Source organism: Sceloporus occidentalis, unplaced genomic scaffold, assembly GCF_023333645.1.
Source record: "Sceloporus occidentalis isolate IW3139 unplaced genomic scaffold, rSceOcc1.0.p SCAF_1, whole genome shotgun sequence".
NCBI lineage: Eukaryota > Metazoa > Chordata > Lepidosauria > Squamata > Phrynosomatidae > Sceloporus > Sceloporus occidentalis.
This window is the reverse complement of record NW_028316981.1, coordinates 49,821,636-49,847,661: the sequence shown is the minus strand read 5'-3', so window position 1 is coordinate 49,847,661 and position 26,026 is coordinate 49,821,636. Positions and strand designations below refer to the sequence as shown.

General features: G+C 37.6%; 1 protein-coding gene across 5 annotated transcripts in view; it reads left to right on the top strand.

Annotated features, from left to right (window-relative positions):
• NR2C2 (nuclear receptor subfamily 2 group C member 2) overlaps positions 1–25,787 on the top strand; it is a 72,522-nt gene extending 46,735 nt beyond the window's left edge. For 3 of the 5 annotated variants that reach the window (XM_089520847.1, XM_089520810.1, XM_089520820.1), the window contains 4 exons: positions 3,126–3,265; positions 9,334–9,471; positions 14,001–14,106; positions 16,414–25,787. In XM_089520847.1, coding sequence (XP_089376973.1) covers positions 3,126–3,265; positions 9,334–9,471; positions 14,001–14,106; positions 16,414–16,588 — 559 coding nt within the window. In that variant the 3' untranslated portion in view covers positions 16,589–25,787. Of the gene's footprint in view, positions 1–3,125; positions 3,266–4,932; positions 5,030–9,333; positions 9,472–12,681; positions 12,878–14,000; positions 14,107–16,413 lie in introns of those variants that run through there. The other 2 variants (XM_089520829.1, XM_089520838.1) reach the window with 2 other exon arrangements.
• The last annotated feature ends 239 nt before the right edge of the window (positions 25,788–26,026 follow it).

Below are 26,026 nucleotides of genomic sequence, written 5' to 3'. Positions count from 1 at the left end.
GCCCCCTAAACCAGGTATTGGGCTGCAACCTCCAGTGCTAGAGGGGCTCACGCTCTCCTCGAAGGACTGCGTTCGCAGTCTGGGTGTGCTTCTTGACCCATCGCTTCAGATGAGGAATTGGGTGAATGCGATGGTCAAGAGCACCTGTCATCAGCTTCGGCTGATACGCCAGCTGCGCCGTTTCCTGGGACAGGGTGACCTTGAAACTGTAGTAAAAGCGCCGGTAACCTCAAGACTTGATTTGTGCAACACACTTTACATGGGGCTACCTTTGTGCCTAGTCTGGAAACTCCAGTTGGTACAGAATATGGCAGCCAGGTTGGTCACAGGAACAGCAAGGAGTGACCATATAACACAAATATTGAAGTCACTCCACTGGCTGCCTATCAGTTTCCAGGCACAGTACAAGGTGTTGGTTATCACCTTTAAAGCCCTATATGGCTTAGGCCCAACCTATCTAAGGGGTCGCCTCTTCCATATAATCTGCCCCGTACATTCAGGTCCTCTGGGAGGAATTTACTACGGCCCTTAAAGACCAAATTGACGTCGACCTCCCAGAGGACATTTTCTGCAGCCGCTCCCAACTTATGGAATGGCCTGCCAGACAAAATCCATCAAATGACCAATGTAGAGAGCTTTTAAAAAGCCATTAAAACAGATCTCTTCTGGCAGGCCTTCCCAGAATAAAATACTCAGCCATGAATAAGACTTCCCATTTATCGAACTCTGCCCATGGTTGTTGTCTGGATTTTAAAATGTTAGTTTTAGTTTTATACTGTTTAATCTTGTTTTAAGGGGGGTACTGTGTATATATGGATGTATTTTAGTCTGTTGTATGCAGCTTCGATTGCTTGGCAAAAAACGGGATAAAAAGATTTTAATTTATTTATTTATTTTATTATTACTACAAAATTGACCCCAAAAACCTGGATCAACTTATACACAAGTCAATTCAGTAATTGTTCACTCCCCAAAACACTCCAGAAGGGGCAGCTGTGCTGGGAAGATACAGGAGGAGTGAATGCTCCCTCCCCAAGCCTCTTCCCAGCTCGGTTGCCCCTGGTGGGGGCAGCTGGACTGGGAAGATGCAGGAGGAGGGATCAGGACCTCCTTTACATCCATGGTTACATGCTCTTAAGTTTTCTCTTGACTTATCCTCTGGTCATATATAAATCCAGAATTTTAGCTCCAAAATTTACCCTCAACTTATACACAAGGTTGATCTATACACCTACATTTATTTATATGGTATATTTCACCTCTTTCCACTCTTCTGACTCTGGTTCCCAGTCATCACCAAATGTTTGTCATGATCATTGTCATTGCTATCCTAGTGTCACCTTACTGGATGCTCCAGTGTTGGTAACACTGGAGATGCCCTGCAGTGCTCATATTCATTGTCCTGAGATCTGCTATGACATTCTTGAGGGAAGGTGTATCATCTGGAGAAAACATCACTCTGCTGAACAGCCTGGAAGATCAACCCATTGGGTCACTAAGATATTTATTTTACAATCCTCTCATAAACTTTCCATGAGGAAAGAGTATGAGTATAAACAGAAAAGATTTTGCACATTTGTAAAAACAAGTTCTGCATGTGTGGGTCCTGTTGAGATCTTCATGGTATTCTACTTTATGTCCACTTTATATTTCCGCTAGCGATGTCTCTCAGTTGGAGGTCTGTCTGTCAGTTGTGAATCAGTAATTCTGAATCAGTCATCTTCTTCAACCTCATCTAAGCTATTTACTAACCTTACAGTGAAGATATTTCTTAAAGGAATTGTTCACCTGTACCTTCCGGTTTCACCTGCAATTATACCTTGATTAGTTTCTCTGGAATTTTTCCAGACAATGTTGAAACCATCTGAACTTTTGGCATCAGTGACAAACACCTACTAACATTTAAAATTGTGTTCCTTGTTGCCATCACTTCTGCAGTGATGTGAATTGTCAGCATTTTTGCTGCAATGAACCTTTTCTGTGTGTCCATAAACACAAATTTGTTCTGAATCTTGATATTACCTTTTTGCCAAAGGTTGTCTGTTTCACATCAATCAGGCTATAATTCTTCCTGTTTTTTAACGAGAATCTATCTTTGCCTTTAGAGTTTTCCCAAGAAATGCCTTCAGTACAGGAAAAGTAAATAGTGGATAGACATTCCAGGGGGGGAAATATTGTTTCTATCCTTGCCATTGAAGAAATGACAAAGGGGGGAGGGAATGTTAACCCAAAACTTAAAACAGCACCTCAGATTGGTTGCCCACGGCCAAGGCTGTGAATATGAGTACCATTTCATCTTGATGCTGAACAAGCCGGGAGCTAATAAGTAGGTGCCACATTGTCTAGTTTTCAGGATTTCCATCTGTAGATGTTTTTAGAAGTAGGAAACCAGTCTTTACCAAACCAGCACTAATTCTCCAGTTACTTTTAGTATAGACAACAAAAGCCAGATAATTATTGCATGAAATACCAGAAAGAATTAACCATAGTTGTTTGTTGCTGTGTGCCTTCAAGTCATTTCTGACTTATGGGGACCCGCAGATGAACCATTTATTTATTTATTTATTTATTTATTTATTTATTTATTTATTTATTTTGCTGCCTTTCTTCCAGGAGGGACCCAAGGCATTTTAAAATTTCAATAAAATTAATATGGGTTTTTCTTGGGAAGATTTGTTCAGAGAAGATTTTGCCATTGCCTTCTCCTGAGGCTGAGAGAGTATGACTTGTCCATGGCTACCCAGTGGGTTTCATAGCCATGCTGGGAATCAAACCCTGGTCTCCAAAGTCATAATCCAACACTCAAATCACTATGCCACACTCTTACTCAGAAATAATCATACCATCAGTAAAATCTGAATGCAATCCTATCACTGATCAGTTGTTCAGTTCAGAAAATAAATGTTAATTTATTTGGAAATTTATCCAGCAAAATAGTTGATGGGTAAGGTCAAGACACTTATTATTTCTTGTGATCTGATTGGAAACACAGTAAGTTCAGTGATTTCATTTATCAGGCATGTGGATTGGTATAGCATGACAGTCAAACAGACACTTGAATTATAGTATATCTGCACACAAAAAATGAAGTAAAGTCATATTATACTTATTTTTATAACCTTTAGGCAGGACTGTAATACAAGTCTTGTGCGTGCCTGCTGGAATGAACTGTTCACTTTAGGCCTTGCACAATGTGCACAGGTGATGAGCTTGTCCACTATCCTGGCCGCTATTGTCAACCATCTGCAAAATAGTATACAAGAAGGTATGTGTGGTTTTGTTTTTTTAATTTTGTGATGCTAAGCATACTTACTAGATGCTTAGGATATCTATCAAAAGATGGTAGACTACAATTTTTACAATGTATTTTCCAGAAAAAGTAGTCTTGTTCATGCATTACTCACTAATAGTTCATACTTGTGCTGAAAGCAGGGTCACAGTTTAACCCATTCACCTAACATTATGTTTCCTTTATCCATCATCTGCATTTTTAGTGTACACGTCAGCAGTGTAATTCCAGTGCACAAGTAGCTGTTGTGTGTTGGGGTTCCATATAACTAGAAATGTCCCAATCACAAGAGTTCTTCCATAGAAGCTGCTGCTTGGTACACTGGGATTCCACTTCAGACAGCTGCACCAAATGTGTAAATGGCAAAGTTAAGGGAAACGGGGTAATGGGGCAGGCTAAAGGTACAGCCCTGCAACTGCTTCAACACAGAAATGCTCTACATGCAAATAGTGTTTGTATAAGACTGTTGTTTCACCAGCAGCAAGGCATGAAAGAAATATTTTATTTCTATTTAACCCATTATATTAGAAGTTGATGGCCCTTTCCCTTCATTGTGGCACAATTTCTTGGTTTGAAATGTGGCACAGTTTCTTTGGTTTGAAAAGTGTCTGTGTGTTTGGCACAGACTGATAGATGCTTAAGATGCAGTCTTCCTGCTCTTGTCCTTCTGATGGACTTTGTAGATGCAGGGTAGTATCCAGGGTTTAAACTGTGAACATTCAAGGTCTCCATACATGTAAAACTGTATATTTACCATTTACCTTGTGAGTGGTGTAGAAACCTTGCCTGTTCAGAGAGGAGAGAAATGAAATACTGCAGTATTTGTTTTCCAGGACACATTTACTTCCTTTGCTGTCATCTTTGTAAAATTAAATTAGCAAAACAAATTAAATGATTCTTCAGTAAAAACAGGACTCATTTGGCTTTTGTTTATTATCAGAATTCTAGGCACAACTTTTAAACAGATCAAACATATACATTGAAATAGGCATGACTTATATCCTGAACCAAGAAAAAAAATTCTTGAGCCAGAGGTCTACTGATTATATCTCTGGATCATACTGCATGTGTGGAATTGTAGTTCCAGCCTTATGAATACACATGAATAAGCTCTTTGTATTGAACATTTACTATTTTGCAACCAGCTAGCCAGTACATTTTACCAGTGTAAATGTTACCAGGGTCCCAGCCTGGGAGAAAGGTAGCTTATAAATAAAACATACATACATACGTACATAAATTCCATGGGCAGTCCTTATGCAGCCCTTTGCTATTGATATTTAGTGAGTGCAAAGGTTCTGGGCTACACTATAGCTTGGGCACTGTGCACAATGTTTGATAATGAATGTGGATAAAGTGTTTGTCCAGTATACTTTCCTTTGGGGTGGTTTTCTGTTTCAATCTCTTGTATTAACCTGTGATCATTTGGCAATAGAAATGTCAATTATAGTGCAAAAATTGCATGCCAGAACAATAATGCTGTGTTATTAAGTTTCAGTTTCAACAAAATATTTTTTCAGTATGGTGGGGTTGCTTTGGGCTATTTTGCTGTGTTGGTTTTGGGTGTTAAAAGGTATTAAGTTAGTGGTTACCATCATTTACTGATTTATTTTGTTAAATCCTTTCAAACTTAATTATAATAGGCAGGTTCCACCCCCAAGCCAGGCCCTCAAAAACAACAGAACTGATGTAGTTCTTCTGAGCAAGGAAAGAGGCAGGATATTCAGAGGCCATGGAGAGGTAGGTGCCCTACGTTTGATTAAGTGTAGGGCTATAAGATTTTCCAGTATCCCAAGCTGGAGGGTGGTTAAGAGAGATGTGTGGAAACAATAGACATAGGAGAGTTATTGGCCTCTTGGAAAGTGAAGAATCACAAGAGACAGAGACACTATAACTGCACAGTTGCGGTGTACATTGCTTCTTTTTTTAAAAAAAAATAGATCTGGGATTTCAGAGATAAAAGTAGAATATTTAAAATATTATGCAGGTCTCTACTATGCAAAAAGGCAGACATCGTTTAATTATGCTCACCTGTAATGGGACTCACTACACAAATCAACCTTTCTGTCTGTGATTTGTTCATTGCATTATTTGGCAGTAGCCAGCTTTCTTCACTTCTCTGGTTGGTTCCCACTCCATAAAGAGGAAGAACCACCCAGGGTTACTGGTTTGTTTTTGTTTTGTTTTTCTGTTGAGTGGGAAGCTTTTCACTGCCAGATGAAATAATAAGCCAAAACTGAAGAAATTATTTATGGTTTGTATAGCTGTGTCCAGTGCAAGTACATATAATGGAACAACAGGCAGTAGCATGCTGCTCATTCACAACAAGGCAGGGTGATTTGCTTTCTCATGCCATGCAAATTCCCTCTTTGTTTTTTGCCTCAAATTTGTAGACTGGGATACAAGTTGTAAGTCAGACGTTACAGCTGGTTCCTATTAAAAAACAACGCTTGCAGCATGATAATTCACAGAATGCTTAATTAGATTTTTAAAATTCTACATAATTATTATCAATATGGATCATAGTATATATTTAACCCATACTGAAATGTATAAAGTCTACAAAGTATACATTTCTTAATAGTGAAAAATTGAAAAATAATTTTTTGAATAAAAACCTTCGGACTCTGTAAATAGCCTCTCTGCTATTTTTATGTTGCACTGATTACAAAAATGCAAATGTAACACATGAATAAAAAGCGGCAATAGCAAGTACATTTCTATACCACTTATCAGTGCACTTAAGCACTCCCTAAGGGGTTTACAAAGTGTAAGCGAACATTTTCCTTCATACTGAGCACAAATTTTTCCATAAGCCTTTACAGTTTAAACTTCTTGACATTGTATCTTTCCTTTAAAATATTCATCAAATACTCTTAAATTCCTGAAAACTTATGAGATTGGATTTCTTTGGTGGTTTAAAAAAGGAATTGAAGGTAACTTGATAGAATGGACATTTGACAGTGGAGGAATGGTGCTAACAGGAATATACTTTTCCATCTTGCTGAAGAAAGCAGGGCCAACACAAAAAGTTCAGTTCACCTCTGAGAGAAGGGAACTCCTCTTCCTTCAGTCTTGGCTGTACCTCTGAGAGAAGAGCAGGGTTACCTGCCAGACTGACAGGTTTTTGCTCATTCCCAAGTTAGGAGGCCTTACTCTCTCCCATCAGAGCTCCTGGAATGTCTAAAGTTTACTGCACTGCCAAACTTAATAGAAGGCTGTGGCTATTAAACAAGAAAGTAAGTCTCTGATCCCTTTATATGAGCACAAATATGACATACCCCTGTAACAAGCCTCTGAGACCTTAGCCGCAACCATTAGGATAGGTTCAGCCAATTTCTTGATTTCCGAGATGGACACAGTATATTGGCTTGAATGGAAAATTCTTTCTATGGACTGTATGCTGTATTCAGCTGGGACCGTTACTTATGTTGTAACAGCCCATCACTACCCATTGTTGAAACATTGGGAAGTTCACCCAATGCTTCAGTCTCTCCACCATCCACTTTCTTAGGGGTAAGCTGTTGCAGGAGTCTCTCATCCCTCATCTAGTGAAGATAAAATATAAGAAAAAGGCACTGTATTCTCTATCAAAGAAGGATCACTCTGAGGCCCAGAAGAACAGTTCTCAAACTTTTCATGAGAGAAGACACTCTCCTGTTTTATTAGAAGCAATCAAGAGAGGCGATGGTGGTCAAAAGCCAAATCAGGTCATTAGAAAGGAAAGCATTTTTGCCCATATTGGCAATTATATAAGGCTTTCTGGAATTCCACGGACAAATGAATACTCAAGATTGTCACACTGGATTGTACTCTAAATATCTGCTTATTTTTAGTGGCAGAATTTTTATGGACTCTAATCTTTAAGGAGAAAAAAATACCTGTGGATTCTTTCAGCCTTTCAGTATCTGCTAGGCATAATTGTCACAGAGCCTGTCCCTTGCACAGAAAGATTCTCAAGCATTATATCCACTTTCTTCACTGCACCCAAGAAGAATAGAGATTGGTGTTCAGTCCTGTAATTTTGATTTGTTTACAGGCTCTTGAGGTAATCAGAATTCCAGAAAGAGACACTCGTGTTGACCTAAGAGGCCACAGAGCTAGGATATAAATCTGACCAAGGCTTATTTTCGTATCCCAATTCATGCCTCAGAAAAGTTTTTTTTTCAATGCCCTATGGCAGTACATGGCCCTGCCCTTTGATTTGCTCCAGTTATTTTATTAAGCTACAGTCAGTCCTGTACATGGAACATGAGGGCATGTTGATCATGGCTTAGATTACTCTGATCAGAGTCCTGTTCAAGGATAAGATATTGGGTCATTGTTGTGCCCTTGTGACCTGATTATCCCCTTACTGTGTTATCATGAAGCAAGACTAGACTTTACTTTCCACTGCAGAGAGATTAGAGTATATAACTGACAGAAGGCCATTCCTCTCTCAAATGTAAATTGACAGTGTCTTAGTAGAAATTTTTCCTTATAGCTCTAGTTCACCTGAAACATGCTGTTGTTTGCAGAAATCATCACCGTCCTATGTACATAATTCCATTCTCCATTGCTCCAGTGATTTCTTCATTAAGCAAAGAATGCTCACAAAGCATGTCTTTCATTTGTGAGACAGTGTCAGTTCCTGGTGGGGTGGTGTAGCTCATGTTACCTGGCATTCCAGCAGATTGGCTGAATCAGGCCATAAAACAACACTTCATCCTCAAGCCTTTTTGGAAATCGCAAAAAATCACAAAATGGCTGACTATCACCCATTTTGATAATCCCACCAACAGGAAGTTCATCTTAGGTTGCAGTATTCCGAAGGTAGAAGCCACCAACACGCTGCCCTTCTTGTGGTGTTGCAGTAGTTCTGTCTCCTCCTTCTCTCTAGAGATAAAGCTCTTAGTTTAATTTAAAATGAGAGTTTTGAAAGCTTAAGTGCTGATAGTGGCTTTACACTGCTCTCATTGGCCTTAATGTTGATATAGTTCAGTCTATCCTAGTTGGTGTGCTGTCTTCTCTTTGGTATAAGTCATTAAAATATGGTGGTGTGACTACAGTGGGATGTGTTATTTAATTTTTTGCACATGAAAGACACATAGATTTTCCTAGACAGACTGGGCATGTAGCTCTTAAATCTAACCCCCCTCCAAATGAAAGTGATTGTCAAAAGCAGTAAGTATGTATCCTCAATAGAAGATGCCAGTGCCTTCAGGCATTTTTCCAGGGTTTTTTGTTATACCCAGAAAATAATTGCTGAACCTATACAGCTAAAATTTGAACACTGGAAACTCATAAATGGATTTTTGAGTTGGGTCTCCCTTCCTCCATTTTCCTTTGTTTAGTCCAGTGTCTATGCACCAGGATAGACACTTCATGATAAATCCAGTTTTCCAATCTGAGCCATTGTGCTTCCTGCACAGCTCTGTTATTTTTCATATTTTCAATTTGTCTAGCTGTTTAATAAAATGGTACAGGGTAAGCACATGCCATGCTCAGTGGAATGGAGGAAAGTGATAGGAACAGTCTGTCAAAATTGCACAGCAGAAAGATGAGGATGAGCTACTGATTCTAATCTGAGAAATCTCGCATTATTACCAAGTTGCAGAGAGAAAATACTGTATTTGGATAAGGCTATATCAGAGTAAATTCTGCTCATGAAAAAAGTAGTTCTTAATAAAGTGCATATTTCTAAGTATAACAGTATTATTGGAAGAGGCAGTTATATTTTAAGCAGTAGGGTAATGTGTCTGATGAGGTTTACTTTTCTTGATAGTGTGGATCTCAGTCTCCAGTGAACATTTGGTCATATCCTGAAGTCTCTGTTGCTCAATATTTCTATTAGTTTCTATTTTAAATTTAAAAAATCCCAGGTAACTGGACATCTGAATCTATCATAACTAATAATATAAAATTCAATAGTTGACCCTTATTTCCCTGAGAGACTCTGGGTCTCAATAATTTAAAGTTGATTACCATCTGAAGAAGGCTAGATGTATAGTTGAATTTCAAGTAAATTTGTGTTTATTAAAAGAATATGTAATGTTTACTTGCAGATAAACTTTCTGGAGAACGAATAAAACAAGTGATGGAGCACATCTGGAAACTTCAGGAGTTTTGTAACAGCATGGCCAAACTTGATATTGATGGATATGAATATGCTTACCTTAAAGCTATAGTCCTTTTTAGTCCTGGTAAGGTATTTGTTAATTTTTTCACTAGGCTTGTCTTGTCTGAAATAATCTTTAGATGCTGAATTTACAAGAAGCTTATATTCCAACACCAGCTAAATCCAGTGGTGAAGAAACTGTCATACTGAATGAACCATAACAAAGGAACCCTTTGACATTTTTCAGTTAAGAATTAACCGATTTATTCACCAGAATCCTTTTGGGGCTTCAAACTTGCAGAACTAGGTAAGTGCACAAGCAGATTTTATTTAGGAGTTCTCTGATACGTTCTTACGCAAGTGTTCCCTCGGGTTGCACAACAGTCATATAAATGTATGCAGGTAAAGGTATTTCCCTTTGACAACGTTATCAAATCGTGTCCAAATGTAGGGGGTGGTGCTCACTAAGCTGAAGACAATTCTATGATCATGTAGTCAGCATGACTGCACAGAATGCTGTTTACCTTCCCACTGAAATGGTACCTATTTATCTACTTGCATTTGCATGCTTTCAAATTGCTAGGTTGGCAGAAGCTGGGACTAGTAATGGGAGCTCAGCATCACACGACACCTGGGCCTCGAACTGCCAATCAACAGAGTAGTATCTTAACCGCTTGAACCACCGTGTCCCACAATGTGCATGTGCTACTTAAGATCAAAACATTAAATATCCATCTTTTTGAGCACCCTGGTTTCAGTCCCTTACCTGTCCTGTTTTTTCACATATACACATCAAGATAATTCCAGCAACATGATATCCAAAAAGATAGACACCTGAGGTTTGCCTTAAAGTAGATTATTAGAAGGCTTGAGGATTGTAGTCAACCTACCAGATTCCCTCTCCAGCCTGGCAGAGCACAGTGTGCTTTGTTCAAAGGTGAAAGTTCTTAATAGACAAGAGGCCTCTTATCTGTCTCTGTGCAAAACGAATTCTCTGCAGCACAAGGTATCACCATTGGCTCTTCAGTTTGATTTTCAGTAATTCTGTTGTGAGAGAAGACTGCTTACATGATTATCCATTTTTGTGTGTGCTGGAATTTAAAATTAAATGGAAATATAAATGGTAGCTATTAAAGTGGCTGAAAAGAATCAGCTAACTTTTTTTTATTAAGACAGCCAACACCAAATGATGGAAAATGCAAAAATATCTGCTACTGAAAGCCTACTATTCTGTGGATTTGCTTACCAATAAAAAAATGAGAAAAATCAAAGGTAAACAGGATTTTCCCAGCCCCTATGCCTAATCGGCAAGGACAGTGGATTATTTAAAACATGCATTGGCTGTTATCTGTGAGACAGTTGAAATCCTTGGTATTCTATATGGCTGCTACAAAAGTTCTCCTAAAGAGAGATACATAGACCAAATTATAATGGAGCAGAGAAAAGGAGAATTTCTAAGACACTTGACAGCTGTGTAGAAGCTGCTTTCAGTATCCATTGTACTCCATATGAAGCACCCTTCTTCTAGAGATTAGTTTCATCATGGACCACAAACCAAAGTTTAGTTGCTTGGAAGCAGCCCTGCTCATTGCAGTTTAAAGCATCAGATCTGGGTTATCTGTTTGTGAACACAGTTGAAAGTAGGAGACAAAATGAAACTTTCAAGGAAGTGGCAGTCCGTTGTCTGCAGAAGTGTTTCATCACTCTGGGTAGGCATCAGATGGACAATATTCTTTTCATTGTATTTATCAAAAGGGAAATAAGAATCCTTTTCCTTATTCTGCTCTTCACACAAAAAAAGGTTTTGAGTATACTTGACTCATCTCTGTTGCTTTTCTCCTATCCTAGAGGTGGCGGAAATTAAGGCATGTGTCATTTAATTCAAGTTCTCGAAGGTTCAAAACACACTGCAGAAGTAATTCAGGTTGAGACCGCTTTAACTGCCCTGGCTCAGTGCTAGGGATTTCTGGGAACTGTAGTTTTGTTAGACATTTAGCCTTGTCTGTAAGAGCGCTCTCTGGTGCCACAATAAACTGCAGTTCCCAGGATTACCTAGCACTGATGCAAGGCAGTTAAAGTAGTTTCAAATTTGGTTATTTCTGCAGTGTGTTTTGGACCTAGGACAATTGACCACAGGGTTATTTGGGGCTATATATCAACTTCAGATAAAAAAAGTAATAAAAATAGAACATTAGTGATAATAAAACTAAGAATTGACATTAGAAACCACTATAAGTTCTAAGGAGTGCTTCCTGTGCAAAGAGGAAGTCTAATCTGACATTCCACAGAAGGGAGCTCTAGAATCAAGATGCTGCTACAGAAAAAAAAAATCCATCTTGATTGTCCATCCTCCTAGCCTCTGTGAGGTGTAATGTAATAGAGCTCCAAGTGACAATTACAAATTATGGGATGGGTCATCTACCTTTTCAGATAATCTGTCCTTCAACTATTTAGGGCTTTATAGATAAAAAAATCAGCACTTGAACTGGGTAGGCATGTGGTATATCCTTTTGGTTTTAGGAAAGTCACTTGTGGAGGCACCCATATCTGTGAGACTGCCAAAGTTCCCAAAATGTTTACTGAAATGTGGTTTTCCTGAAGTGCTCAATAATTGATTAATCATAAACAGCTTTTTTAAATGAGCACGATCTGTAATTTTGATGGATTCTTTTGCTACAGAACTGTCTCTAATTGAGGTACCAGACTGCTTGACTGTTGGTGACTATATGCCACTATTGGTCTACTTTTTTGTGTAGCTGAATAGAAAAGTATAAGCTTTGGACTGGAAGTCAAATTAGATTTGGACAATAGTACTGTTGGTTGGTTGGTTGTTTTTTAAGGGGGGGAATTCTGTTTCCTGTTAACAGGCAATTCATAATTATTACATGTTCACTAACAGGCAATTAACTGGTCTAATATGGGAATTGATTTATAATAGTTCTATTGTTTACCATCTTGGAATGAGTGACTGTGTTTTGGGATACTGTTTATCACAAAGACTACTAAACAAACCATGCAAAATTTTGAATTACTTTTTTAAAATACTGTCTTCCTTTAAAGTGTCATCTTCTGCTGCAATTTTATAATAATTTAAGTGTGAATAAATGAGATAACTAAAGTGTATGTAAGTTATTCAACAATTTCAAACTGCAGTGTTCCATTCAAATTCATTGATTTTGAAAAATGACAGCTTTTAGATAGTTATCAGATCATTGTTATTTACTGTATATACTTGACTATAAGTCGAACTCATGTATAAGGCAGGTTTTGAGGCCAAAATTATTAATTTTGGTAGGAACCGTGGATAAGTTGAGGGTAAAGTTTAGAGACATGTAACAAAGGATCTAAGGGATGAAGCAAAGGAAGACAACGTGAAAGAACTTACATAATTCCAGTAAGCATAACTGTTTGTGCTCAACCTAAAGGCTTGATGGATAAGGAGAGAACTATGGTGAATGGTGACTGTATGATCTGTGGGAGAAGTGGCAAGGCACTGGTAGGGATAAGAAAATACACACGTGTCAAAGAGGATGAAAAGACAAAGCAAAGCAAATGGCAACTACATCAGTAGTGATTACAGCCTTTAACATTAATATTTTATTTTTTATTTATTTAGGTATTTATATCCCGCCCTTCAGCCCTAATGGCTATCAGGGCGGCTTACATTTATTATTATTTTTAACCAGACAGTTCCCTGCCCGCAGGCTTACAATCTAAAAGACACGACACAAAAGGAGAAGGGAATGGTGAGGGGGGAGGGGATCAGGTCCAGCATTCTTCTCTCCCTCTGAGGCCTGGACCAAGGCAGATGGACCGGAGGGAGGGCTCTGCTTCTTCCAGGCAGGCCTGGTGGAGCTCGCCTGCCTCTCTCTCCCAGATGGTGGCTGAAGGGAGGGCTGGTCCTCTTCGAAGAAGGCAGTTGGAGCTCGCCTGCTTCTCTCTCCCAGATGGTGGCTGAAAGGAGGGCTGGTCCTCTTCGAGGAAGGCAGTTGGAGCTCGATATGATAACTTTGCCTGATTTTAACCCCAAAGATCTGACAAACATACATTGGTGTCTTACTCAAATTCTACAAAGCTAGATTCCTCTTGAAACAGAAGCACCAATGTGCCACCACAGCCACCATTTTCCCACTCAGGCATTCAAAAAGGTCAAGTGTTGTCATGAAAGAGAGAGTAGAGGAGGTTTTTACTTCTTTAAGGTACTCCTGGGACAGATTAAATTCTCATCTTTCACCACTGTACTTAGAGAAGAGGATGGTTCCTTTTTTATTAAGAGTTAAAGTACAGTACTTCCATCGACCTGTGGCTAGGTCAACCCAGATTTTTTGAGTCAACGTTTTAACTAAAATTTCTAGAATATATACAGTAAATGTCTTCTCCCTGGTTTCTGAATGCTGCCGTTTCTGGTGTCAGATTTGTGTCTACTGGTTTTATTTTATTTTAATTTTTTTACTTTGCGTGGAGATTGTTTGTTCTGTGGAGAAAGCAGAAAGACATTTTTAGGAAATGGTTGCATGTATGTTTTTGAATGGAAGGAAAAAATAAGTTCCACATTCTGGAACACAAATACATGTACTTAATTTTCTTTTCTTTCCTTTTTTTTTGCTTTTATAGATCACCCTGGTCTAACAAATTCCAGCCAAATAGAAAAATTCCAGGAGAAAGCTCAAATGGAATTACAAGATTATGTTCAAAAAACCTATACAGAAGACACCTACAGGTAGCACTGGCTTTTATTAAGCAGGGGTGCTCTGAGACAGAATTGCAAACTTAACAGTTTTAAAACCAAAGCTAAAGCTCTAGCTCTTTTTAGATTCTGTTTATGTTATTCTGTGTATAGAAGAAAGCATCGCACACAGGCTGGTGTCACAATCAGCCAATACACTTCTGGTCTAAATTCAAGGTGTTTGTGATATAGTTTAAAGTCCTAAAGATCTTAGAATATCTGTACTAGAGGGAGCTCCTCTCTCTTTATATGCCTTCCAAAGGTTCACTGGAGGATCCTCTGTGTCCCACCAGTGAGCCCAACAATGGATGAGGATGAGAGAGGGGGCCTTCTCAGTTTTGGCAACGCAATAGTGAAATACCCTTCCTTTGGAGGCCCTATTGGCACCAACACTAGCTTCATTGAGGAACCAATGAATTAGTAAACCTTACTAATTTACTTCAGAATTTTTGAGCATAGGATTTTAAACTTGTAAGTTATTTTAACTTGTTAACATGATTAACATGTTTTTATTGTATTAAAATTACCATGATCGCTTTAAATTGTTTAGTCAATTTATATTATGGTTTCTATAATCTAAATTCTAGATCCCTTCTTATCCACTGATTTTTTTATCCATGGATTCAAGCATCCACGGCTTGAAAATATTCCAAAAAAGTATAAATTCCACATAGCAAACCTTGATTTTTCCACTTTATATAAGGGACATCATTTTACTATGCCATTTTATTTCATGGGACTTGAACATCCATGGATTTTGTTATCCATGGGGGGATCCTGGGATGAAACCCCAGCAGATAACAAGGCTCCACTGTACTTCTATGTATGTTGCCCTGAGATCTCATTACATAAGGCAGAGTGTGACTATTTTAATTAATTAATTAATAATGATGATGATAAATAAGTAGAATCCACAAGTTCAGGTAAACAATGGCGGGTTACACACCGCCATTAAAGTACGCGCGGAGTGCGTACTAGGGTTAGGAAGGGGCGGTGCTTCCGCACCCCCTAACCCTAGCACGCGCTCTGTGCGCACAAAATGGCGGCGGCCGTTCCACACGGCCGCCGCCATGATGGCGTGACTAACGCGCTGCCCCCAAACGAGGTGGCATGGATGTGACGCCATTGCTCCGCGCGATTGCACGGAGCAGGAAGGAGCTCCGTTCCGGAGCTCCTTCCTGGTTGGCGTCGCTGGTTTGCGTCGCTGGGCGCAGCTTTCAAACGGCTGCGCCCAGCAACGCAAGGGAGAAAGGGGCCAAGCGGCCCCTTTCTCCTCCCCACCGCTGCGGGGTGTCCTTGGGGCTTGAAGCCCCAAGGACACCCCTTTCCAGGCTGCGGGGAAGCGGCCTTTTGCCGCTTCCCCGCGGCCTGGAAAGCGGCGGATTGGGGCCTCAGCGGCTGCCGTTCTGACTGCTAAGGCCCCGATACATCGGGGAAAGGTGCGCCTACAGGCCGCCCCAAAGGGGCGGTCTGTAACGCACCAATATGTTTTGTTCTGTCACAGATCTGTGACTGTGTAGAAACCTCTGTTGTTAAGACTGTGAAAGTTTAAGATAAATGTTTCATTTGGACATTACAATTGATGGGGTTTCTTTCCTTATTTAAAAGAAGGCAGATAAATATGAAACCATAAATAGATTCATATATAGGTTGAGTACCCTTATCTTGAAATCCAAATAATTCCAAAATTGTCCACATGGGTGGCTGAGATAGTGACACCTTTGTTTTGTCATGGTTCAGTTTACACAGACTTTGCTTCATGAACAATTTTTTTTTAAAAATGTGTAAAATTACCTTCAAGCTATGTGTTTAAGGTATATATGAAACTTAAATGAATTTTGTGTTTAGACTTGAGTTTCTATCTCCAAGATATCTCATTAAGTATATGCAAATATTCCAAAACCTGAAAAAAATCTGAAATTCAAAACATTTCTGGTCCCAACATTTTGGATAAGGGATACTTACTCTACAGCCATTATATACTATATTTTATTTGGAAAACGGTTCAAACTGCCAAACCTGACAACACATAAGAGCGTAAATCCATTAAGCTTTCTTTTCTGTTTCCAAGGGCTTTTTTTGAAAATCTTGCTTAGATCTTTATCCACTATTGGTATCCACTATTATCAAGGCAGCTGCCTCTTCATGAGCCCTTTCTTAGCAAATACTCTCACACACCTAAAAGGAGAGAGAGAGATCACAGTTGCCCATTCTTAATATTTTCTGGAAGTCTTAAGCATCAGATCCATGCTGGTAATTTGAGCTGTGCCTTTTCATATTCTACTGACTTTCTTATTTCAGGTTAGCACGGATTCTTGTTCGCCTGCCAGCACTTAGACTGATGAGTTCTAGCATTACAGAAGAACTGTTTTTTACTGGGCTCATTGGAAATGTTCCAATTGACAGCATCATCCCTTACATCCTGAAAATGGAGACAGCAGAGTATAATGGCCAAATCACAGGATCTTCTTCCTAGAAGGGATCAGCAAATCAAGATAACTCTGAGTTACCATAATTCACTGTTAATGTATACAGATATTTCCAATATGTTTCATTGTCTTATTAACATTATTTGTCCTATATTCAGGAACAACAATAAGAAGGACTTCTGTAAAAATCTTTTCCAGGATTCATTTCTGTCAGAAGAAATGTTTTAATTCCTTTGTCTGCAAAGACTACAGTGCATTGCTGTAACTTCAGTGCACCCTTGCCTTACACGGGGATCCGTTCCGGACCCCTCCACATAAGGCAAATAGCGTGTATACTCGAGCCCCATTGAAAATAATGGGGCTCGTGCATGACATGTGGCGTGTGCACCACAGGTGCACACACCATTTAACTTCCGTTGTGTAGCTTTCAGCAGAAGCTGAAAGCCGCGTAAAAGGCGGATGCGTATGACGCAGGTGCACTGTGAGATCTTTTTATTTAGATATCACCAATGGGCAAAAATAGGTTCTGTGACACCAGAATACTAATTAAGTAGTATTAAACTAGGAACCCTAATTTCATCCTGAAGAGCTGCAAGTGTAACTCTCTCCACGTAGTCGTTTTCCTCATTCCTCCTACAGCCCCTCACAGTCCACCTCCTATCAAAAACCAGTTCTAAGACTTCCAGATTAGTGTCCAATTTAGCATGATGGGTTCTAGTTGGCAGAGAAGGGTTTGCAATATCTATATATTGCACTGTGCTGAAAAGACTCTTAGACACTGTATTTATAAGTATTTGAAAATCTTTGAAATAATAATGAAATTACTGGGATATAGTGATTACCTGCACTTTCAAAATATTTCTTGTTAAATTTATGTCATTGACATTTGTGCAAGCAGTGCCCTGTTTGTATAAACAGGGTAAATGAATAATAGCATTTAAACTACAGAGCTATACTAGTGATTAGAACAAACACATAAAGAGATGTGGAAGACAATCATTTATTCTATGAAATTTATATTATATGTGTTTATTAATAATGTAATCCTTTCAAGGATATTTCTATACTGTTTTTAAATTAGCTAAGTTAATGTAAGCATTTACATCGTACATATGTAAAACTATTTATGACAGCTGTCAGAAAAATAGATCCTTTAGAAGTTAATTCACATTGGTAAACAGCATACTAACATCTTGCCTTTTAAATGACAAACAATTTTTAAAGGTTTAGTACTAACCTGTACTAGCAAACTGTTTTTGGTATTTTTTGCTTTTTGTTTGTCTTTTGTTTTATTTTTATTTTTTTACTATGGGCGCATTTGCCAGTTTTAGTAATAGCTATGTGCTCATTCAAAGGTCTTCCATCTATCTGAGGCTTGAGAAGGCTGATTTTAGCATATGACCTAATCCTACATTGCAGTAGTTGCTGCAGAAAGCAAGGCCCAGTCTTTTTCTAAAGGGTCTGAAACATTGTCATAAGCTACAGCCCACTGTGTTATGGTCTGAACCACTTCAACACTATGCAGACATGATGATTGGGAAGAGGCAGCAATTCAATTTGTATGATGTTAATTTTTCCCAAATTATATGTGTTTTAGAAGACATGGTCTGTTCTACAGTTTCCAACGTGTAGTTAAATATGAAATTAACTGTCATAAAATGTAGCAATGGTCATTTGGACAGGTTTAAAAGAGGATTAAACAAATTCACTAAGGATTATCAGTGGCTACTAGTTATGTTCTGTATTTATTAACTTCCAGAATTACAAACAGTATGCCTCTGAAATCCAGTTGCTGGGAATAGAAGTGGGAGGGAGCCATTGCATACCTGTCCTGGTTGTGGGCTTCCTGTTGCCATCTGTGTGGCCATACTCAGACTGCTCTGTTGGTCTGATCCAGCATGGCTTTTCTTAAAAGAAAATATATATAAATAATAGTGGCAAAATAGACTTTTCAGTTATTTTCATACATTCCAGACCATAAGAGATTTTATTTTTACACCATTATAGGAAAGTACCAGGAATGAAGTTACCATAACAGAAGCTTATAAGAAACTAATTGTAATTGGGCTAATGAGAACTATCCCTTGTGTCTTAACATTTCATCATATAATTTGGGCTGAATATTTTGGCTTATTCTCTGATTTTTAATGTGAATATTATGTCTTTTCTTTGTTTCAAATCAAACTCACAGAAATTAATTTTATACAAAAGTAATTACAGTACTTTTTCAAACTGGCCTTTGCTTGAAAATGTATTCCAACAAGTATTCCAACAATTTAAGCACTCAGGTGGTATCAGAGGCCTTTTCAGCAACTCCAGATACAAATTTTGGTATCTTTATCTCCATCACTAGTGCCACAGATCAGTTGAACAACACTACTGTAAAGTGCTATTACAGTCCTGTGTATATCTATTCAGAAGTAAGTCCTGAATTCAATGGAGTTTCCTCCCCAATAAATATGAATAGAATTGGAGCTAAATGATGATTCATTCTATAAATTCTTAGGGTCAGTTGACATCTATTACATTTCCTGTCTTTACTTTCAAAGTACAGTTTAGTTCATAACATTAAAAATGAAGAACTGTGTTGTAAAATTATTTATCATTTAGGTCCTACTTTAAGCATTAAATCATTTGTTCACAACTAGTCAGGAAGTGACTGTGTATGGCTGCATCCTGAAATAAAGGGAAATGGATGTCAAAGTCATAATTAAAATAATTTTATTTTGTATTAATTCCATCCCATCAACCTTTATTAGGCATCTCAATAGACAATATACAACAAACAATACAATACAAATTAAACTAAAATAGTTTACATGAATGCTTTAAAAATTTAAAAATTTATAGAAATTTTATCATCCATAAAATCATCTAACACTAAACTCTAACCATTAATTAATTTGTGCCAGATTTTTGTTGCCTCCATTAGAAAATTGGCCATCAATCGTGTAATCTGTACATTACAATCCTCCAATAAATGTACTAGAGTTATATCCGTTAAGCAGTAATTCATTTCCAATAGTTTCTTTAACAATTTCGCTCTCGGTTTTTGATACAGCGGGCAAAGAGTTATAATATGTTGGAGAGTATCTGGAGATAGTTCACATATACATATTCGATTTGCAAAAGGGATCCTCAAATATCTACCCCTGGTGACACCGGAAGGGTGAATGTTCAGCCTTGCGAAGAGGAAAGCTTTCCTCGAAGCCTGAGGACAATGAATGAAAGTACTTTGGCGTCTCGCCACAATAGGGGGGAATGCCAAATACAGAAGGGGAGCACACTCTGGGAGGAGTGGAATAAGTCATCCTGTAGTCCCAACTCAATAAACAATCCTTAATTGTCTTAAAACACTCCTCCTCAGTTAGGAGGAGTAAAGAGTCCAGACTTAGGCCTTTTAATTTTAATTTATCTTCATAGATTTTTGACCAGTTAGTATAATAATTATCAGATAAAAGAAACCAAATTAGACTAGATCTATTTGGTCTATAATGGATTTTAAGCCAAAATTTGTACGCCATCAACCAAGCTGTGGTCTCGAGTGAATCCAGGCCAAGCTCAGCATATAATGTTAGGTGATGAACACATGGTGGCATAGATAACAATTTCCTGCAGAGTTCTGTTTGTAAACTTTCAACCTCCTTGTTAAAAGCTGTTACCCAAACAGATATACTATATAGTATTTGTGGTCTTATTTTGGTTTTATAAATTTTCATAGCTGCAAGCAAATCTTGATTTCCCTTCTTATAATAAAAGGCTTGTAAAGTCGCCAGAGATCTTTTTCCAGATTGAACAACCCTTTCTCTCTTGTATTAATTATTAATGGCAAAAAATAACTGAGTTTTATTACAGTTGTAAAATAAAAGTGTGAGTTGGGAATATAATGTAGCCTACACTAATGTTATGAAAATTCATTCTTATAAAACCTAACAACTAGGTGTAGCCCAGATTATAAAAAGGTTGTAGCTATTGGTTATAAGAGAAAATATTAAAATACATAAATACTTTCTGTGATCTATTGTTTAGTTTTCCCCTCCCAAAAGGCAAATGCTCTTTATATTACGCTATTCTGTGAATCTGTTTCATAATCTGGGATTTGTTTTTAATTCTACCATGACCGAAGGATTGGTAGTACAGGTATCACATTTCAATAATAAAATCAGATACTTTTTAAAAAATTAAAATGAGTAATTATGTATGATTTTTTTCTTTTAAACATGTGATTTGATTAATACCCAAAAAATAAAATAGCAAAATTTTGACACCACAGATAAGTCCATAACTTTGTTTCAGGGGAAGGCTATTTAATTCTTTGTGTTACAGAGAAACATAACTTGATCCTTAAAACATTTAATGATTCTGCTAACTGGTGAAACCATGTAAACTTAGATGAGGTCACATTAGCTTGGAAGTCAGCACCCACTACCAGGCCTGCTTTGGCAAACTAACTAAATAAATGCTTCCCCCTCCCCAAATGTCCTCTAGGGAACAAAGGGTATCATTTGGGACTTTCCTGGTCCCCTTGAGGGCATTTTGGGACATTTTGAGGCAAATAAAATATGAAAAAGTTCACACAATTTTATGTAGACCCCAAGTGGTGTGGGGTCTCCAATCATTGTGGAAATGCCTAAGTATGATGGTGTCTTTCCAACAATATCGACCTTTTTTGAGTTTCATAGTTGAAACTTGGCAAATGAAGTATGAAGTGAGTGGCCCTTACTGAAAAGCTGTGAGTAGTATCTTTGTGGAGCCCTGGAGCTCCCTCTGCCCACTTTAGATTTTAAACAATAGTGTTGCATGGATGTGCAGCAAGAAGAAGTGTAAACACCACCTTATTATTTACACATCTTGTTGGAATACTGTTTCTGTACACTGATCAGAAAATGGTGCAAGCATTGGCTCTTTTTATGTGCTCCCAAGCAATTGCATGCCTAGCAGAGTTTGGCTTTCTTTTTTCAAAGAATAGCAGCTACTGGCACCACAGTGCAAGAACTGTTATTAATAAGCAGCTTATGATTCTGCATGTGGCAGCTGCTATTCAGAAAAAAAACATCAAAAGGTCTCCCTCTGATTTGGAACCAGTGCATTTTGAAATGGTATGAAATGGAGGAAACAGACTTCTATTGGTCTACTCCTATTGGGTTCCATTTACCATCAAACGTGGGAGGTTTACCTTCCTCCTCTTCCCCCTGCATGCTCTCCAGATAATTTTTGGAAGAGCCCCCAATCCTTCCAATTTAGGCAGAATTGGGAGACTCATGAGGATCTGCTGTGTGGAGAATGTATGAGTTCCATCAGAGTGGGCACCATTAGCTGCCACCTTGTGTGTAATTATCATTGAAACCATGATGTGCCAGAGTTTGTCTGAGGGAAATATTGGAAATTTCAGGATTAGTATTTAAAACCTGCTGAAGGTAATGAATGCTTCATTAATTCATTAAAAAAGTGTTAATGTTAATCTAAGCATGGGTATTGATTATCATGCTTATTTTGCTGAAGTTGAAAATTCCTATTATCTAAGGCTATTTATTAAGCACACTTACTTGGAAGCAGTTCTCTAAAAGTAGAACATAAAGAATATATGTATAGGCTGAATTTGTTGTTGTATGCCTCCAAGCCATTTTTGACTTGTGGCAGCAATATGACAAACCTATCATAGGGTTTTTTAGCAAGTTTCTTCAGAGAAGTTTTAGCCATTTGCCATCCTCTGAGGTTGAGAGAGTGTGACTTGCCCACGGTCATCCCGTAGGTTTTTATACTCACGTGAGGGTTTGAACCATGGTTTCCACACTCGTCCAGTGCTCAAAGCGCCAAACCAGCATAAAAACATAATTCACTATATAGTCTCTCTCTTGATCAATTTTAATTGTGATCACTAGTGAATGTGTAATTATGTAAAGCTGAAGCCTCAGTCACAGGACCATTTGTATAGCAACTGACAAGGAATGTCATATGATTCCCCCCGCCCCCCCCCCCCAGTTTAGCATGCTCTGAGAATAATAAAAGGGTTCTGAATCTTTGTTGTTAATTCAAACTTTTTAGAGTCTGCAGGTATTTTATTTCTTCAAAACCAATTCATAATATGGTCATGATAGGACAATTTCATTGGGGAAAAAATAAGCATTTCATAATGCTTGCCCAGGCTCTCAAGCATAGTAAAATAGTGCTTTAGATCCTGGGCATAGTTATTTGTGTATATATGATGTTTATGTGCTAGTATCTAACTTTGTCTAGTCGAATTATGTACAGTGTAATATAAAGTATGTATGTATGTATATAGAAATATGTACAGTCATATAGTCATAAATATCAAATTTCTATATGTTGAAAATACTATAATTGCATTGCAAATCTTGAGCTTCCTACATTTTATTTCTTGCTCAAAGCTCAGCTCTGATATAATCATATGCATTCCCACTTTCCTCAGTAGAGTGGACACCTGTTTTTAAACCCAGGATGTATTTGCACTTTGTCTTAAATTCAGAGAGAAACTATTTAATAGTTCTACATTTTATTTCTAAATACACCCAAGGCCTATTGAAATGAATGGACATTGTGCAGTAATTGTGTTTAGTGAATTCCACCTGTGGACCATAAACATTTCTATATACTCCCAGCACATGTAAAAGGTGCTTTTTCTACTGTTCTGGGAGATGTTATTTTATACAATCTTATTTTTGGTGCATGAAACTTGATCCCTGTATTTCTAATGTCTGTATCTCCCTTGAAGTTGCTAATTAGAATGAGAAAGGCTATCACAGAACAGACTATGTAGTTTTATAGTGAGACTCTCTTGTTATTAATGAATATAAGACAATAAGAAGTAGGCGGTGTCATAAATATTCTTATGAGCTAAGTCCTATATGATCCTGTTATCCTGTCTAGCAGATAATAAATGACTTTTTAGAATACTTACTGCTAAAAGGTTTTGTTCTTGTTAAAATATTATCAGTTTTGAGTGGACAGTTTTTAAAATACAGAGCATATTAGTGACAAAGAGAAATTTCTTCATACAATCAGTGAACTCTTCAGGTGAAATCCTAGACTAGGGATGGGCAACTGCTGGATTGCAGTTCCAAGCATCCTCTTTTCACTGTACTGGCTAAGGCAGCTAGATGTTGCTCTCCAACAGCATCTAGGGGGGTGCTAGTTGCCCATCCCTCTGCTAAAATAAGTAACTTATGAAGACAGACAATATTCTTTATGCTTCTCCCTTCTGTATTGTTTACTTTAGTTTGCCTGCTATCTATCTATCTATCTATATATATATATATATATATATATATATTCAAAATTGGATTTTAACCAGTCATGATAGTTTTACATAGAGCCGCCATATACAATGGAATTCAAAATATTAATCAATATATTGAGGCAGACATTTTAACCATTTCTTCTTAATGAAGGAATGCCATACTAATTAGTTTTCTTCAGTTAACCTTTTGGCAAGTAAATGAAGATCAAGATCCTTCCCAGGTGCAGTGTCCATGCACAAAATAATTCCCATAGGCTTCAACAACCCTGTTTCTCCCTCTATATATTAGCTCCACAGATGCATATGCACAGGCAGCATGCCAGAGCTTACAAAGTATGCAAAGTCTGTGTGTAGCTTCCAGTGTTCAAGGAGCTTGAACAACATGGAAAGAGAGATACACAAATTTCTCGTTTCCCACAAAGTTTTGACATTTTCCCCACATCCTTCCATGTGTGCTAAGAGGATAGGGGAGGAACTATTGAGTCTTGGGAGAATCATGCTACATTGTGTAGGCTTTACACCTGCAGTAGTGCCCAAACTCCAGTTTTTAGAAAATGAAGGTTTCTATTTCTCTTTGCCCACTCTACTGTGATACTGCCTAGGTATCCACTTTAAATTGTATACTTTTTGCTAGAAGCAGCCCAAGCTTTTAAAATGCTGGATGTATACTTAAACATTTTCTAAGGTTAGCATTGGTGAAATAACCAGTGCTGCCAATTAAAATCTGGAGCCTGGAATCTCCATGATCTTGCACATCAGGTTTGGAGTTCTTGTTAGAGGGCTCATAAAGAATGTAAAGATTTGGGGCATACTCCTTAGAAATGCCCTGTTTAATTATTTGGGAACTGGTTGCATATACAGTATCCATTTCATGACATTATGCTTAAAATATACATATATTTTTTGTTTCAACTGTTGATGTTATAAAGCATTTTTTATAAGAAAACTCAATTGCAAAGGTATCATAAATGTTCTCATTCATTTGCAGTGCGATCCTGTATATGCTTCCTCAGCAGTAAGCCTGGTTAAATTTAATAGCACTTATTTCCAATATAAGTTTGTATATACGATTGCAACATTAGTGTCAGTACTCATTGCTTGTTTTTATATTTAAAAATGAATGTAAAAGTTATCATTAAAGGATTTTCCAGTTTTGATAGTTCCTGAAACAGTTAAGAAAAAATTACTGTTTAAAAAGCATTTCTGTTTTAAATGTACTGAAAGGTATCATTCAATCACGTTCTAAACTGAATATCCAACATTGGAGTTGAAACACAGATCTTTCTAACCAGCATAAAATCCCCTTCCCCTCCCCATTCTGAAGGTACTAAACTGATATCTGGTTCTGGTTCAGTTACTAATTTAAGCTGTTTTAATTGAAAGATACTTTCAACATCCATGAAACTCATATGCTGCCATATGTAAAACCAACCACTGATTCTAAACATAATGTAAAGCCATTGCTCCTAACAATTTTATAACTAAAAAATCCTGTTCATGTTATCCCTCTCTATAATGTTGTATGTATTTGGAAACCTCAGGCTCTAAGCTCCTTTTAAAACTAACCTATTTTCCACAAGAGGAATTGTCTGTGATAATTCCATGGGGTATATTTTGTAACCTTGTGCTTTTCATTGTTTGCTACAATATTGTCTATGTATTTCTTTTTATTTTTAGGTTCAAAACTTGAAAATGCTGTTGCTCCTTCACAATTTGTGAAATCATCTTTGTAAATGTGATGGCATTTAAAATAGCATGTTCTTTTTTTAATCCAAATTTTATATCTAATCTGTGTCTTCAGTCATGAAGAGAAATTGCATTGTTGTGTGTGTATATAGAGTATTGCAGTGCATGCTTATGCATTTCATTAAATGCTGTGTAAATGTGGCATTATATTGTTGTGGCTTAATATTGCTACCTACAGGAGGTTTATACTATTAAAATAAATAAAGACTCTTATATGGCCTTTTTCATTATTTTAAACTGTTCTATTTGTGTCTTTGAGTGGTTCACGAAAGCCTCAGAATGGAGTCTATAACAATATTGTTTGAATGCAAAGGGATCTTGTAGCACATGTGAGGTTAACTGAAAGAAAGAAGCTGGTAGCATGAGCTTTTGTAGATTTCAGTTTACTTCCTCAAATACATACTCATGCTCCCAGCCTTTTTCTTTCAGTTAGTCTCAAAAGTGCTAGAAGATTCCTTTTCATACTGATTTTCCAGGCTAA